Consider the following 16,763-nt stretch of genomic DNA (forward strand, 5'->3'; position numbering starts at 1 on the left):
ATCCAGTTTGAAAAACAACCCTCTACAACCACCCTCTGTCTTCTGTCGTCAAGCCAATTTTGTATCCAATTGGCTACCTCACCTTGGGTCCCGTGAGATTTAACCTTATGTAACAACCTACCATGCGGTACCTTGTCAAAGGCTTTGCTGAAGTCCATGTAGACCACGTCAACTGCACAGCCCTCATCTATCTTCTTGGTTACCCCTTCAAAAAACTCAATCAAATTTGTGAGACATGATTTTCCTCTCACAAAACCATGCTGACTGTTCCTAATCAGTCCCTGCCTCTCCAAATGCCTGTAGATCCTGTCCCTCAGAATACCCTCTAACAACTTACCCACTACAGATGTCAGGCTCACCGGTCTGTAGTTCCCAGGCTTTTCCCTGCCGCCCTTCTTAAACAAAGGCACAACATTTGCACAATAAAGGCACAATCTTCAGGCACCTCACCTGTAGCTGTCAATGATTCAAATATCTCTGCTAGGGGACCTGCAATTTCCTCCCTAACCTCCCATAATGTCCTGGGATACATTTCATCAGGTCCCGGAGATTTATCTACCTTGATGCGCGTTAAGACTTCCAGCACCTCCCTCTCTGTAATATGTACACTCCTCAAGACATCACTATTTATTTCCCCAAGTTCCCTAACATCCATGCCTTTCTCAACCGTAAATACCGATGTGAAATATTCATTCAGGATCTCACCCATCTCTTGTGGTTCCGCACATAGATGACCTTGTTGATCCTTAAGAGGCCCTACTCTCTCCCTAGTTACTCTTTTGCCCTTTATGTATTTGTAGAAGCTCTTTGGATTCTCCTTTGCCTTATCTGCCAAAGCAATCTCATGTCTCCTTTTTGCCCTCCTGATTTCTCTCTTAACTCTACTCCGGCAATCTCTATACTCTTCAAGGGATCCACTTGATCCCAGCTGCCTATGCATGTCATATGCCTCCTTCTTCTTTTTGACTAGGGCCTCAATCTCCCGAGTCATCCAAGGTTCCCTACTTCTACCAGCCTTGCCCTTCACTTTATAAGGAATGTGCTTACCCTGAACCCTGGTTAACACACTTTTGAAAGCCTCCCACTTACCAGACGTCCCTTTGCCTGCCAACAGACTCTCCCAATCAACTTCTGAAAGTTCCTGTCTAATACCATCAAAATTGGCCTTTCCCCAATTTAGAATTTTAACTTTTGGGCCAGACCTATCCTTCTCCATAGCTATCTTAAAACTAATGGAATTAATATCACTGGTCCCAAAGTGATCCCTCACTAACACTTCTGTCACCTGCCCTTCCTTATTTCCCAAGAGGAGGTCAAGTTTTGTCCCCTCTCTAGTCGGGCCATCCACATACTGAATGAGAAATTCCTCCTGAATACACTCAACAAATTTCTCTCCATCCAAGCCCCTAATGCTATGGCTGTCCCAGTCAATGTTGGGAAAGTTAAAGTCCCCTACTATTACCACCCTATTTTTCTTGCAGCTGTCTGTAATCTCCTTACATATTTGCTCCTCAATTTCCCGTTGACTATTTGGGGGTCTGTAGTACAATCCTATCAACGTGATCTCTCCCTTCTTATTTTTCAGTTCTACCCATATAGACTCAGTGGGCGAACCCTCGGATATATCCCCTCTCACTACTGCCGTGATGTTCTCCCTAATCAAGAACGCAACTCCCCCTCCTCTCTTACCTCCTGCTCTATCTTTCCTATAGCATCTGTACCCTGGAACATCGAGCTGCCAGTCCTGCCCCTCCCTTAGCCATGTTTCAGTAATAGCTATAACATCCCAGTCCCATGTACCCATCCATGTCCTGAGTTCATCTGCCTTGCCCATCAGACTTCTTGCATTGAAATAAATGCAGTTTAATCTAGACTTCCCTTGGTCTTTGCCCTGCTTTCTCAGACCATCTGTCCAGTCATGTTTTGTACACTCTCCCTTACTGCCTTTTGTTTCTGTCACCACTTTATTTCCCACTGACTTCCTGCATCGGTTCCCATCCCCCTGCCACATTAGTTTAAACCCTCCCCAACAGCACTAGCAAACACTCCCCCTAGGACATTGGTTCGAGTCCTGCCCAGATGCAGACCGTCCAATTTGTACTGGTCCCACCTCCCCCAGAACCGGTTCCAATGGCCCAGGAATTTGAATCCCTCCCTCTTGCACCATCTCTCAAGCCACGTATTCATCTTAGCTATCCTGTCATTCCTACTCTGACTAGCCCGTGGCACTGGTAGCAATCCTGAGATTACTACCTTTGAGGTCCTACTTTTTAGTTTAACTCCTAACTCCCTAAATTCAGCTTGTAGGACCTCATCCCGTTTTTTACCTATATCGTTGGTACCTATATGCACCACGACAACTGGCTGTTCACCCTCCCCCTCCAGAATGTCCTGCAGCCGCTCCGAGACATCCTTGACCCTTGCATCAGGGAGGCAACATACCATCCTGGAGTCTCGGTTGCGTCCGCAGAAACGCCTGTCTATTCCCCTTACAATCGAGTCCCCTATCACTATAGCTCTGCCATTCTTTTTCCTGCCCTCCTGTGCAGCAGAGCCAGCCACGGTGCCATGAACCTGGCCGCTGTCACCTTCCCCTGGTGAGCCATCTCCCCCAACAGCATCCAAAACGGTATACCTGTTTGAGAGGGGGATGGCCACAGGGGACCCCTGCACTACCTGCCTGCACCTCTTACTCTGCCTGGTGGTCACCCATTCACTTCCTGCCTGTACTCCCTTTACCTGCGGTGTGACCAACTCGCTAAACGTGCTATCCACGAGTTTCTCTGCATCGCGGATGCTCCACAGTGAATCCACCCGCAGCTCCAGCTCCGAGATACGATCGGTCAGTAGCTGCAGGTGGACACACTTCCTGCACACATGGTCGGCAGGGACACTGGTAGTGTCCATGACTTCCCACATCTTGCAGGAGGGGCATATCACGGGTGCGAGGTCTGCTGCCATGACTTGCCTTAGCTTAGTTACCCCTTTTAAATTACGTTGAAATTAGAAAATGTTAACTATACTAGGGACCTAGGTTCACACAGCAGTGTGTCCAAAGGGCTGTGAACTTTTGGCCGCCTTTTCTTTATGGGGCAGTGATACATTAGGGAAGGCTCAGAAGTGCAGCACAATTGACTTTGGGCCTATTAATAAGTATGGCGATAGAATTAGATTTGTTCTCACTGGAGCAAAGGTTATTTCATTGAGAGGGGACACGAACCGGGTTTTTTAAATGCTTAAAATGGACTGGGGTATAGGAGGCCTCGAACCATAGAAATTTATGGCACAGATGGAGGTCATTTAGCCCATCGTGTCTGTGCTAGCCAATAAAGTTATCCAGCCTAATCCCACTTTCCAGCACTTGGTCTGTAGCCCTGTAGGTTATGGCACTTCAGGTGCACATCCAGGTACTTTTTAAATGAGTTGAGGGTTTCTGCCTCTCCCACCCTTTCAGGCAGTGAGTTCCAGACCCCCACCAACCTCTGGGTGAAAACATGTTTCCTCAGCTCCCCTCTAATCCTTCTACCAATTACTTTAAATCTATGTCTCTGGTCACTGACCCCTCCGCTGAGGGAAATAGGTCCTTCCTATCCACTCCATCTAGTCCCGTCTCAATTAAATCTCCCCTCAGCCTCCTTTGTTCCAAAGAAACAACCCCAGCCGATCCAATCTTTTCTCTTAGCAAAAATTCTTTAATCCTGGGAACATCCTCGTAAATCTCCTCTGCACCCTCTCTAGTGCAATCACATCTTTCCTGTAATGTGGTGACCAGAACTGAACACAGTACTCAAGTTGTGGCCTAACTAGTGTTTTATATAATTTAAGCATAACCTCCCTGCTCTAATATTCTATACCTCGGCTAATAAAGTAAAGTATCCCATGTGTCTTTTTAACCACCTGATCTACCTGTCCTGCTACCTTCAGGGATCTGTGGACATGCACTCCAAGGTCCCTCACTTCCTCTACACCTCTCAGTATCCTCCCATTTATTGTGTATTCCTTTGCCTTGTTTGCTCTCCCCAAATGCATTACCTCACACTTCTCTGGATTGAATTCCATTTGCCACTTTTCTGCCCATCTGCCCAGTCCATTGATATCTTCCTGCAGTCTACAGCTTTCCTCCTCACTATCAACCACACGGCCAACTTTTGTATCATCTGCAAACTTCTTAATCATGCCTTCTATATTTAAGTCTAAATCATTGATACATACCACAAAAAGCAAGGGACCGAGTACTGAGCCCTGAGGATCCCCACTGCAAACAGCCTTCCAGTCACAAAAACACCCGTCAACCATTACCCTTTGCTTCCTGCCACTGAGCAACTTGCCACTTTCCCTTGGATTCCATGGGCTTTTACTTTTCTTACCAATCTGTCCTGTGGGACCTCGTCAAAAGCCTTGCTAAAATCCATGTACACTACATCAAATGCGTAACCCTCATCGACCCTCCATGTTACCTCCTCAAAAAATTCAAACAAGTTAGTCAGACACGATCTTCCCTGAACAAATCCATGCTGACTGCCGTTGATTAATCCGTGCCTTTCCAACTGATGACTTATGCTGTCCCTCAGAATTGTTTCCAATAATTTGCCCACCACCGAGGTTCGACTCACTGGCCTGTAGTTACTTGGTCTATCCCTTTCTCCCTTTTTAAACAATGGTACAACGTTAGCAGTCCTCCAGTCCTCCGGCACCACACCTGTATCCAGAGAGGATTGGAAAATGATGGTCAGAGCCTCCGCTATTTTCTCCCTTGCTTCTTTTAACAGCCTGGGATACATTTCATCCGGGCCTGGCAATTTATCAACTTTTAAAGATGCTAATCCCTTTATTGCTTCCTCTCTCACTATGTTTATCCCATCCAATATTTCACACTCCTCCTCCTTAACTACAATCTCTGCATTGCCCTCTCTTTTGTGAAGACAGACACAAAGTATTCATTGAGAACCATACCCACATCTTCCGCCTCCACACACAGGTTACCTTTTTGGTCTCTAATAGGCCCTACTCTTTCCTTAGTTATCCTCTTGCTCTTTATGTATTTATAAAACATCTTTTGGGTTTGCCTTGATTTTACTTGCCAATATTTTTTCTTGCCCTCTCTTTGCTTTCCTAATTTCCTTTTTAATTTCACCCTGCACTTTCTATACTCCTCTAGGCTTTCTGCAGTATTGAGCTCTCGGTGTCTGACATAAAATTCCTTTTTTTGCCTTATCTTACCCTGAATGCTCCTTGACATCCAGGGGGCTCTAGATTTGGGAGTTCCACCCTTTGTCTTTGTGGGAACATATTTGCTCTGAACCCTCACTATCTCCTCCTTGAATGCCTCCCACTGCTCTGACACATCATTTCAAAGTTTGAAGATGTCATGAAACTTGGAAATGTAGTAAACATTGAGGAGGATAGTAACAGACTTCAGGAGGACATAGACAGATTGGTGAAATAGACAGATACATGGCAGATTAAATTTAATGCAGGGAAGTGTGAAGTGATACATTTTGGTAGGAAGAATGAGGAGAGGCAAATATAAACTAAAGGGCACAATTTTAAATGGGGTGCAGGAACAGAGAGACCGGGGGGTGTATGTACACAAATCTTTGAAGGTGGCAGGACAAGTTGATCAGTCTGTTAAAACAGCATATCGGATCCTTGACATCATTAATAGAGGCAGAGTCCAAAAGGAAGGACGGGGAGATTCAATAGAGGTGTTCAAAATCATGAATGGTTTTGACAGAGTAAATGGGGAGAAACTGTTCCCATTGGCAGGAGGGTCAGTAACCAGAGAACACAGATTTAAGGTAATTAGCAAAAGAGCTGGTGGTGGTGGTGGGTGGGAGGCTTGAGGGGGGGTGGGGGTCGTGGAGTGGGGGGAGGGCGTGGAGTGGGGGGGGAGATGTGGTGAAATCTTTTTACGCAGCGAGTTGTTATGATCTGGAATGCGCTGCCTGAAAGGGCGGTGGAAGCAGATTCAATAATAACTTTCAAAAGAAAACATTTACCTGAGGAAGGAGGAAGTCTCCGAAAGCTTGTGAATTTAAAATAAAATTGCTGGACTATAACTTGGTGTTGTAAAATTGTTTACAACTTTCAAAAGGGAATTGGATAAATATTTGAAAAGGAAAAATCCCAGCCCCAATTCTCCAGCCCATGCTCCCAGTGAGCGTGGCTCTCCACTGGCAGTGTCTGGTTGCAGAATTACCCCCAAATGCTAGCGTGAATAAAACTAAATGTAAATTGTACTTACTGGTTATATTGAGCTGGGTTCCATTCCCACTGATATCTCCCCACACTTTACAGTAATAGACAGCAGTGTCATTGGGCTGCACGTTTGTGATTGTCAGAATGAAGCTGTTATTGGCGATGTCTCTGGAAGGCTGGAAACGGTCAGTGAACCCTGGGCCCCCTCGTGTGTTGTTCATTACATCGTGTGTTAAAACCCACTCCATATCTTGCCCTGGTAGTTGCCGGTACCAGTGGACATCGGTGTCTCTCACTGTGGCCTTCCGCATGGTGCACTGTAACCGGGCTGTCTGACCCTCTGTGACACGTTCCAGGCTCGGAGACTGGATAATGACGGGAGCATTTGCACCTTTAAGGGAAAAATATCAATAATTTAAAAACCAGACTGAATCTTAAGCATTTCAATGAAAAATGCAGGCAGTTCAGGTTTACTTGGGTAAATTCTCAACAAATTCTCATCATATGGCCTTATATGAATAGTTCAAGGATTTCTTTACTTGCAAGATTCAGATCATGCAGCTCCCTCTGCTACTCCTTCCCCATTCCCAGCCTCCCTCTGGTCTTCCTCCCTGATCCCCATCACTGCAGATTCTTCCCAAGCTCCCTCCCATGCCCTCGCCTCACTTATTTCCTAAATGAGATGCACCCCCTGCCCCATTGATTTCTTCTCCATACACCTCCTGAGCACTCTTCATCCCTTACGAGGCGGCCCACGCCACGAGGCGGCCCGCACTACTAGTGGCTTCCTTTCCTCAGGCATTCAAAACCAATGTTCATCAATCCCCTCCTCAAACAAGCCACCTGATGCTCCCTCTACCTGCTGCCCCATCTCTAATCTTCCTTGAATGTGTCTTCTCCTAAGCTCCGTAACTAACTCTCTCAGAACTCCATGTTCAAATCCGTCCAGTGCAGCTTCCACCCTGCTCACAGCATTGCGGTGGCCCTGCTCAAAGTTACACCTCATCATAGAATCATAGAATGATGACAGCACAGAAGGAAACCATTCGGCCCATCGGGCCTGTGCCAGCTTTCTATGAGAGCAATCCAGTTAGTCCTACTGCCCTGCTCTTTCCCCCATAGCCCTGCAAAATTTTTCCCTTCAAGATTTTTTTTATTCATTCCTGGGATGTGGGTGTCACTGGCAAGGTCGGCATTTATTGCCCATCCCTAATTGCCCCTTGAGAAGGTGGTGGTGAGCCGCCTTCTTGAACCGCTGCAGTCCGTGTGGTGAAGGTTCTCCCACAGTGCTGTTAGGAAGGGAGTTCCAGGATTTTGACCCAGCGACGATGAAGGAACGGCCGATATATTTCCAAGTCGGGGTGGTGTGTGACTTGGAGGGGAACGTGCAGGTGGTGTTGTTCCCATGTGCCTGCTACACTTGTCCTTCTAGGTGGTAGAGGTCGTGGGTTTGGGAGGTGCTGTCGAAGAAGCCTTGGCGAGTTGCTGCAGTGCATCCTGTGGATGGTACACACTGCAACCACAGTGCGCCGGTGGTGAAGGGAGTGAATGTTTAGGGTGGTGGATGGGGTGCCAATCAAGCGGGCTGCTTTGTCCTGGATGGTGTCGAGCTTCTTGAGTGTTGTTGGAGCTGCACTCATCCAGGCAAGTGGAGAGTATTCCATCACACTCCTGTCTTGTGCCTTGTAGATGGTGGAAAGGCTTTGGGGAGTCAGGAGGTGAGTCACTCACCACAGAATACCCAGCCTCTGACCTGCTCTTGTAGCCACAGTATTTATATGGCTGGTCCAGTTAAGTTTCTGGTCAATGGTGGCCCCCAGGATGCTGATTGTGGGGGATTCGGCAATGATAATGCCACTGAATGTCAAGGGGAGGTGGTTAGATTCTCTCTTGTTGGATATGGTCATTGCCTGGCAGTTGCCTGGCGCGAATGTTACTTGCCACTTATCAGCCCAAGCCTGGATGTTGTCCAGGTCTTGCTGCATGAGGGCACGGACTGCTTCATTATCTGAGGGGTTGCGAATGGAACTGAACACTGTGCAATCATCAGCGAACATCCCCATTTCTGACCTTATGATGGAGGGAAGGTCATTGATGAAGCAGCTGAAGATGGTTGGGCCGAGGACACTGCCCTGAGGAACTCCTGCAGCAATGTCCTGGGGCTGAGATGATTGGCCTCCAACAACCACTACCATCTTCCTTTGTGCCAGGTATGACTCCAGCCACTGGAGAGTTTTCCCCCTGATTCCCATTGACTTCAATTTTACTAGGGCTCCTTGGTGCCACACTCGGTCAAATGCTGCCTTGATGTCAAGGGCAGTCACTCTCACCTCACCTCTGGAATTCAGCTCTTTTGTCCATGTTTGGACCAAGGCTGTAATGAGGTCTGGAGCTGAGTGGTCCTGGCGGAACCAAAACTGAGCATCGGTGAGCAGGTTATTGGTGAGTAAGTGCTGCTTGATAGCACTGTCGATGTCACCTTCCATCACTTTACTGATGATTGAGAGTAGACTGATGTGGCGGTAATCGGCCGGATTGGATTTGTCCTGCTTTTTGTGGACAGGACATACCTGGGCAATTTTCCACATTGTCGGGTGGATGCCAGTGTTGTAGCTGTACTGGAACAGCTTGGCTCGAGGCGCGGCTAGTTCTGGAGCACAAGTCTTCAGCACTACAGCCGGGATGCTGTCGTGGCCCATAGCCTTTGCTGTATCCAGTGCACTCAGGCGTTTCTTGATATCATGTGGAGTGAATCGAATTGGCTGAAGACTGGATTCTGTGATGGTGGGGATATCGGGAGGAGGCTGAGATGGATCATCTGCTCGGCACTTCTGGCTGAAGATGGTTGCAAACACTTCAGCCTTGTCTTTTGTACTCATGTGCTGGACTCTGCCATCATTGAGGATGGGGATGTTTACAGAGCCTCCTCCTCCCGTTAGTTGTTTAATTGTCCACCACCATTTACAACTGGATGTGGCAGGACTGCAGAGCTTTGATCTGATCCGTTGGTTGTGGAATCGCTTAGCTCTGTCTATAGCATGTTGCTTCCGCTGTTTAGCACGCATGTAGTCCTGAGTTGTAGCTTCACCAGGTTGGCACCTCATTTTTAGGTACACCTGGTGCTGCTCCTGGCATGCTCTTCTACACTCCTCATTGAACCAGGGTTGATCCCCTGGCTTGTTGGTAATGGTAGAGTGAGGAATATGCCGGGCCATGAGGTTACAGATTGTGTTGGAATACAATTCCGCTGCTGCTGATGGCCCACAGCGCCTCATGGATGCCCAGTTTCGAGCTGCTGGATCGGTTCCGAATCTATCCCATTTAGCACGGTGATAGCGCCACACAACACGTTGGATGGTGTCCTCAGTGCGAAGACGGGATTTCATCTCCACGAGGACTATGCGGCGGTCACTGCTACCAATACTGTTATGGACAGATGCAGCTGCGACAGGTAGATTGGTGAGGACGAGGTCAAGTGGGTTTTTCCCTCGTGTTGGTTCGCTCACCACCTGCCGCAGGCTCAGTCTAGCAGCTATGTCCTTCAGGACTCGGCCAGCTCGGTCAGTAGTGGTGCTACCGAGCCACTCTTGGTGATGGACATTGAAGTCCCCCACCCAGAGTACATTTTGTGCCCTTGCTACCCTCAGTGCTTCCTCTAAGTGGTGCTCAACATGGAGGAGGACTGATTCATCAGCTGAGGGAGGGCGGTAGGTGGTAATCAGCAGGAGGTTTCCTTGCCCATGTTTGACCTGATGCCATGAGATTTCATGGGGTCCAGAGTCAATGTTGAGGACTCCCAGGGCCACTCCCTCCTGACTGTATATCACTGTACCGCCACCTCTGGTGGGTCTGTCCTGCCGGTGGGACAGGACATACCCAGGGATGGTGATGGAAGTATTTATCCAATTCCTTTTTGAAAGCCACGATTGAATCTGCTTCCACCACCCTTTTAGGCAGCGCATTCCAGATAGAATCATAGAATGATCGAAAGGTTACAGCACGAAAGGAGGCCATTCAGCCCATCGAGTCCGTGCCGGCTCGATGGAGGGGAATCCAGCTAGTCCCACTCCCCCGCCCTATCCACATAGCCCTGCAAATATTTTCCTTTCAAGTACTTATCCAGTTCCCTTTTGAAAGCCATGATTGAATCTGCCTCCACCACCCCCTCGGGCAGTGCATTCCAGATCCTAACCACTCGCTGTGTAAAAAGGTTTTTTCTCATGTCACCTTTGTTTCTTTTGCCAATCACCTTAAATCTATGTCCTCTGGTTCTTGACCCTCCCGCCAATGGGAACAGTTTCTCTCTATCTGCTCTGGCTCGACCCTTCGTGATTTTGAACACCTCGATCAAATCTCCTCTCAATCTTCTCTGTTCCAAGGAGAACAACCCCAGCTTCTCCAGTCCATCCACATAACTGAAGTCCCTCATCCCTGGAACCATTCTAGTAAATCTTTTCTGCACCCTCTCTCAGGCCTTCACATCCTTCCTAAAGTGTGGTGCCTGGAATTGGACACAATTCTCCAGCTGTGGCCAAACCAGTGTTTTATAAAGGTCCAACATAACTGCCTTGCCTTTCTACTCTATGCTCTATTTATAAAGCCCAGAATCCCGTATACTTTTTTAACCGCTTTCTCAACCTGCCCTACCATCCTCAAAGATTTGTTCGCATATACCCCCAGGTCTCTTTAGAATGTACCATTTACTTTATATTGCCTCTCCTTTTTCTTACCTTCCTCCAGTCTGAAAAGCAACCGTTCACCACTACTCTCTGTTTCCTGTCACTTCGCCAAGTTTGTATCCATGCTGCCACTGCCCCTTTTATTCCATGGGCTTCAACTTTGCTGACAAGCCTATTATGCGGCACTTTATCAAATGCCTTTTGAAAGTCCATATACACCACATCAACCGCATTTCCCTCATCGACCCTCTCTGTTACCTCATCAAAAAGCTCAATCAGGTTAGTTAAACACAATTTGCCTTTAACAAATCCGTGCTGGCTTTCCCTAATCAATCCACCCTCGTCCAAGTGACTGTTCATTCTGTCCCGGATTAATGTTTCCAAAAGTTTCCCCACCACTGAGGTTAGACTGACTGGCCTATAGTTGCTGGGTTTATCCTTAGACCCTTTTTTGAACAAGGGTGCAACATTTGCAATTCTCCAGTCCTCTGGCATCACCCCCATATCTACGGATGTTTGGAAGATTATGGCCAGTACCTCCGCAATTTCCACCCTTACTTCCCTCAGCAACCTAGGATGCATCCCATCCGGACCAGGTGACTTATCTACTTTAAGTACAGCTCGCCTTTCCAGTACCTCTTCTTTATCAATTTTTAGCCCATCCAGTATCTCAACTACCTCCCCTTTTACTGTGACTTTGGCAGTATCATCTTCCTTGGTAAAGACAAATGCAAAGTCCTCATTTAGTACCTCGGCCATGCCCCCCGCCTCCATGCATAGAACTCTTTTATGGTCCCTAATCGGTCCCACCCCTCCTCTTACTACCCGTTTACTGTTTACATGGCTGCAGAAGGCTTTTGGATTCCCTTTAATATTGGCTGCCAGTCTATTCTCATACTCTCTCTTTGTCCCTCTTATTTCCTTTTTCACTTCCCCTCTGAACTTTCAATATTCAGCCTGGTTCTCACTTGTTTTATCAACCTGACATCTGTCATACGCCCCTTTTTTCTGCTTTATCTCAATCTCTATCCCTTTTGTCATCCAGGGAGCTCTGGCTTTAGTTGCCCTCCTTTCCCCCTTGTGGGAATGTACCCAGACTGTACCCGATCCATCTCCTCCTTAAAGACCGCCCATTGTTCGATTACAGTTTTGCCTGCCGATCTTTGATTCCAATTTACCCGGGCCAGATCCGTTCTCATCCCACTGAAATTGGACATTCTCCAATTAAGTATTTTTACTCTAGATTGTTCCTTGTCCTTTTCCATAACTAATCTAAACCTTATGATACTATGATCACTGTTCCCTAAATGCTCCCCCACTGACACTTGCTCCACTTGACCCACCTCATTCCCCAGAACCAGATCCAGCAATGCCTCCTTCCTCATCGGGCCAGAAACATACTGATCAGGAAAGTTCTCCTGAACACACTTCAGAAATTCCTCCCCCTCTCTGCCCTTTACACTATTACTATCCCAGTCTATATTAGGATAGTTGAAGTTCCTCATTATCACGACTCTATGGGCAGGATTTTAACTGTGTAAAACGGGTGGGTTGCAGGCAGGGGGTTATTGAAAATTGCAACAATTTCAGACCCGCCCTCAACCGCCCATTTCTGGTTATCAAGCGGCACTTACTCACCAATAACCTGCTCACCGATGCTCAGTTTGGGTTCCGCCGGGATCACTCAGCTCCAGACCTCATTACAGCCTTGGTCCAAACATGGACAAAAGAGCTGAATTCCAGAGGTGAGCTCGCTGGCGCTGCATCATGGTGGGTTCCACAGGTACGCTGATGGAGGTGACCACCCATTCCATGTTGGAAAGGATGGGCTCCAAGCTCTGTGCAAAGCCCTGCGCACAGTTGGAGCTGGACTCCTCCATGCCCCTTCTCATTACGCGCAGGCTTTCTGGCAGGCTTTCCAGTGCCCCAAGCATTTGTTGGTGTACGCCCATCAGCCTTCTTCTGTAGCCTGGCCCATCGAAATCCTCATCTGACTCCTCTGCAGCAGAACTAGTGAGAGACCTCGCCCTGCGGCAAGCTGGCACGTGTAAGAGGTGTGTGCTGACAGCATGTGCAGCACGTGAGTCAGAAAGATTATAGGAGGAAGGAGATGTGGGAAAGGAGAAGGAGCATTAGATATGCAGAGACCTCCTTCATCGGGACCTCCAGCGAGGCACGTTGTCACGGCTGCAGCGACGGCCGGCCCAATGATCTGAAGCACTGTCTCCTCTGGGGCGGGGGGGGGGTGGGGGGGGAGGACGTGTAAGTGTCACCGTCCACTCTCAGGTCCCTCCTGCTGTCAGCTGTTATGCGCCACCTTCTCCTGCAAGACAGAGGACAGTGTGTCAGTGAGTGTCCTGCAAGGTGTTGTTTTTTTTATTCGTTAACGGGATGTGGGCGTCACTGGTGAGGCCGGCATTTATTGCCCATCCCTAATTGCCCTTGAGAAGGTGGTGGTGAGCCGCCTTCTTGAACCGCTGCAGTCCGTGTGGTGACGGTTCTCCCACAGTGCTGTTAGGAAGGGAGTTCCAGGATTTTGACACAGTGACGATGAAGGAACGGCGATATATTTCCAAGTCGGGATGGTGTGTGACTTGGAGGGGAACGTGCAGGTGGTGTTGTTCCCATGTGCCTGCTGCTCTTGTCCTTCTAGGTGGTAGAGGTCGCGGGTTTGGGAGGTGCTGTCGAAGAAGCCTTGGCGAGTTGCTGCAGTGCATCCTGTGGATGGTGCACACTGCAGCCACAGTGCGCCGGTGGTGAAGGGAGTGAATGTTTAGGGTGGTGGATGGGGTGCCAATCAAGCGGGCTGCTTTATCTTGGATGGTGTTGAGCTTCTTGAGTGTTGTTGGAGCTGCACTCATCCAGGCAAGTGGACAGTATTCCATCACACTCCTGACTTGTGCCTTGTAGATGGTGGAAAGGCTTTGGGGAGTCAGGAGGTGAGTCACTCGCCGCAGAATACCCAGCCTCTGACCTGCTCTCGTAGCCACAGTATTTATATGGCTGGTCCAGTTAAGTTTCTGGTCAATGGTGACCCCCAGGATGTTGATGGTGGGGGATTCGGTGATGGTAATGTCGTTGAATGTCAGGGGGAGGTGGTTAGACTCTCTCTTGTTGGAGATGGTCATTGCCTGGCACTTATCTGGCGCGAATGTTACTTGCCACTTATGAGCCCAAGCCTGGATGTTGTCCAGGTCTTGCTGCATGCGGGCTCGGACTGCTTCATTATTTGAGGGGTTGCGAATGGAACTGAACACTGTGCAGTCATCAGCGAACATCCCCATTTCTGACCTTATGATGTAGGGAAGGTCATTGATGAAGCAGCTGAAGATGGTTGGGCCTAGGACACTGCCCTGAGGAACTCCTGCAGCAATGTCCTGGGGCTGAGATGATTGGCCTCCAACAACCATTACCATCTTCCTTTGTGCAAGGTATGACTCCAGCCACTGGAGAGTTTTCCCCCTGATTCCCATTGACTTCAATTTTACTCGGGCTCCTTGGTGCCACACTCGGTCAAATGCTGCCTTGATGTCAAGGGCAGTCACTCTCACCTCACCTCTGGAATTCAGCTCTTTTGTCCATGTTTGGACCAACGCTGTAATGAGGTCTGGAGCTGAGTGGTCCTGGCGGAACCCAAACTGAGCATCGGTGAGCAGGTTATTGGTGAGTAAGTGCCGCTTGATAGCACTGTCGACGACACCTTCCATCACTTTGCTGATGATTGAGAGTAGACTGATGGGGCGGTAATTGGCCGGATTGGATTTGTCCTGCTTTTTGTGGACAGGACATACCTGGGCAATTTTCCACATTGTCGGGTAGATGCCAGTGTTGTAGCTGTACTGGAATAGCTTGGCTAGAGGCGCAGCTAGTTCTGGAGCACAAGTCTTCAGCACTACAGCTGGGATGTTGTCGGGGCCCATAGCCTTTGCTGTATCCAGTGCACTCAGCCGTTTCTTGATATCACGTAGAGTGAATCGAATTGGCTGAAGACTGGCTTCTGTGATGGTGGGGATATCTGGAGGAGGCCGAGATGGGTCATCCACTCGACACTTCTGGCTGAAGATGGTTGCAAACACTTCAGCCTTGTCTTTTGCACTCACGTGTGTGGGTGATGTGCCTGTCGTGGTCGAATAGCTGCCAGTTTGGGTGACCTGAGTGGTGGTTGTGTGGCCTGCAAGTGTGGCACTATGTGCGGGTGCAATGCAGCATGCCGAGTGCAGCATTGCGTATGGATGGGCAGTGTTTGTTGGTGGGTGGGTGGGTGACGGGGAGTGTGATGCATGGATCAGTGGTGCAGTTGGTAGGATGTGCCCACTTGACACTTGCATTCACTCACCTTGACCACTCGTGTCAAATCACTGAACTTCTTTCGGCACTGCACCCACGTGCGTGGTGCGGTGCTCCTGGCGTTGACTTCCTGCGCCACAGCCTCCCAATGCCTGCAGAGCTGCAGTCTGGAGGGTCTCCGGCCACCCTGCAGGTATATGTTGGCCCTCCTTTCATCTACCTCTTCCACCAGAGCCTCCAGAGCATCTTCGGAGAGGCATGGAGCCCTCTCTCGTGCTGGTCCTGCTATCCTCGTGGCCATCTTTGCCTTCTGTGTACCTGCCATTTGAAATGTGCACCTGCACCTTTAAGAGGTGCAGGCTGCTGATAACATGCGCTGTGCACGCCCCATTTCCAACTTCCTCATTCTCCGTGCAGCCTCTCAGCAGCGCGGGTAGCTCAGCGTGGAGATTCCATTGGGCCTTGCCAGTGGTTCCCATGGATTTGGAGGAGGAAGTGGAGTTCGGGGAGGGGGAAGAATGAGTGATGAACTTGTACCTCAGGTGTCTGGCAGACACTCAGAATTGGCCCTGTCACTCCTCGTTGCCCACCTCCATGGAGACCTACATTTGCCACTTCCGTTTCACGAGAAAGCCTGTGACACAGTTACGTGGTTATGTTCTTTGGTCTCTTTCTCTAAATCGTTCAGCTTCTAAATTTTTTGTTTACTCTCATAGGTGAGTTCCCTCGGTCCCAGCAGCATCTTCACTGGCTCTGATATGCATAGAAGTTACAACACAGGTCACATGTCCTAATATCTCATTATGTGGCTCGGTGTCAAATTTTGTTTGATAATCGCTCCTGTGAAGCACCTTGGGACCTTTTACTGTATTAAAGGCGCTATATAAATGCAAGTTGTTGTTGTAGATTGGTGAGGACGAGGTCAAGTCATTCCCTCGGGTTGGTTCTCTCACCACCTGCCTCAAGCCCAGTCTGGCAGCTGTGTCCTTCAGGGCTTGGCCACCTCGGTCAGTAGTGGTGCTACCGAGCCACTCTTGGTGATGAATATTGAAGTCCCCCACCCAGAGAACATTCTGTGCCCTTGCTACACTCAGTGCTTCCTCCAGCAGTGTTCACAGGAAGTGTGCACTTGCCTTTCGAAGTGGTACCTGGCATTGGACACAAGAAAACAACTTCTTTTGCATGTTTTTTTAAGAAGGCAAATGTCCACCTGGGCTTTACACTGCTCTGTATATTTAGAGGTAATTTTCCGAGACCAAACCTCTGCAGGGAATTTCGCTGCCAGTGGTTGGACAATCAGGGGCAGCATCTGCTGAATTTTCAATACATTTTTCCAGTGAGCGAGATTTACAATATTGCTCCTTTACAGTCGCATTCTTGCTTTACATTTGCGTATTTTAAAAAAATCATGCAATTTCATTTTACAGACGTCAGGCTCCCTACCAGGTTGGCCATGTTCTCCCTCTGGATCGATAACATCCTTTGTATATTGGGCAAATTCCATGCCGACGGAAGAGATTCTCATGGTACTCCATTATTAAAGAGTTTGTTGGGCTTCAACTCCAAAAAGAGCCATTCTCCTTTGTCGTCCAGTCATTA

General features: G+C 48.6%; 1 protein-coding gene across 2 annotated transcripts in view; it reads right to left on the reverse strand.

Moving 5' to 3' along the window:
• The window catches only part of LOC137324332 (uncharacterized), a 54,058-nt gene that overhangs the window by 19,776 nt on the left and 17,519 nt on the right, over window positions 1–16,763 (reverse strand). For both annotated transcript variants that reach the window (XM_067988490.1, XM_067988491.1), the window contains exon 3: window positions 6,245–6,589. In XM_067988490.1, the coding sequence (XP_067844591.1) occupies window positions 6,245–6,589 (345 nt within the window). The remainder of the gene's footprint in view (window positions 1–6,244; window positions 6,590–16,763) is intronic.

The sequence above is a fragment of the Heptranchias perlo genome, chromosome 8 (assembly GCF_035084215.1).
Source record: "Heptranchias perlo isolate sHepPer1 chromosome 8, sHepPer1.hap1, whole genome shotgun sequence".
NCBI lineage: Eukaryota > Metazoa > Chordata > Chondrichthyes > Hexanchiformes > Hexanchidae > Heptranchias > Heptranchias perlo.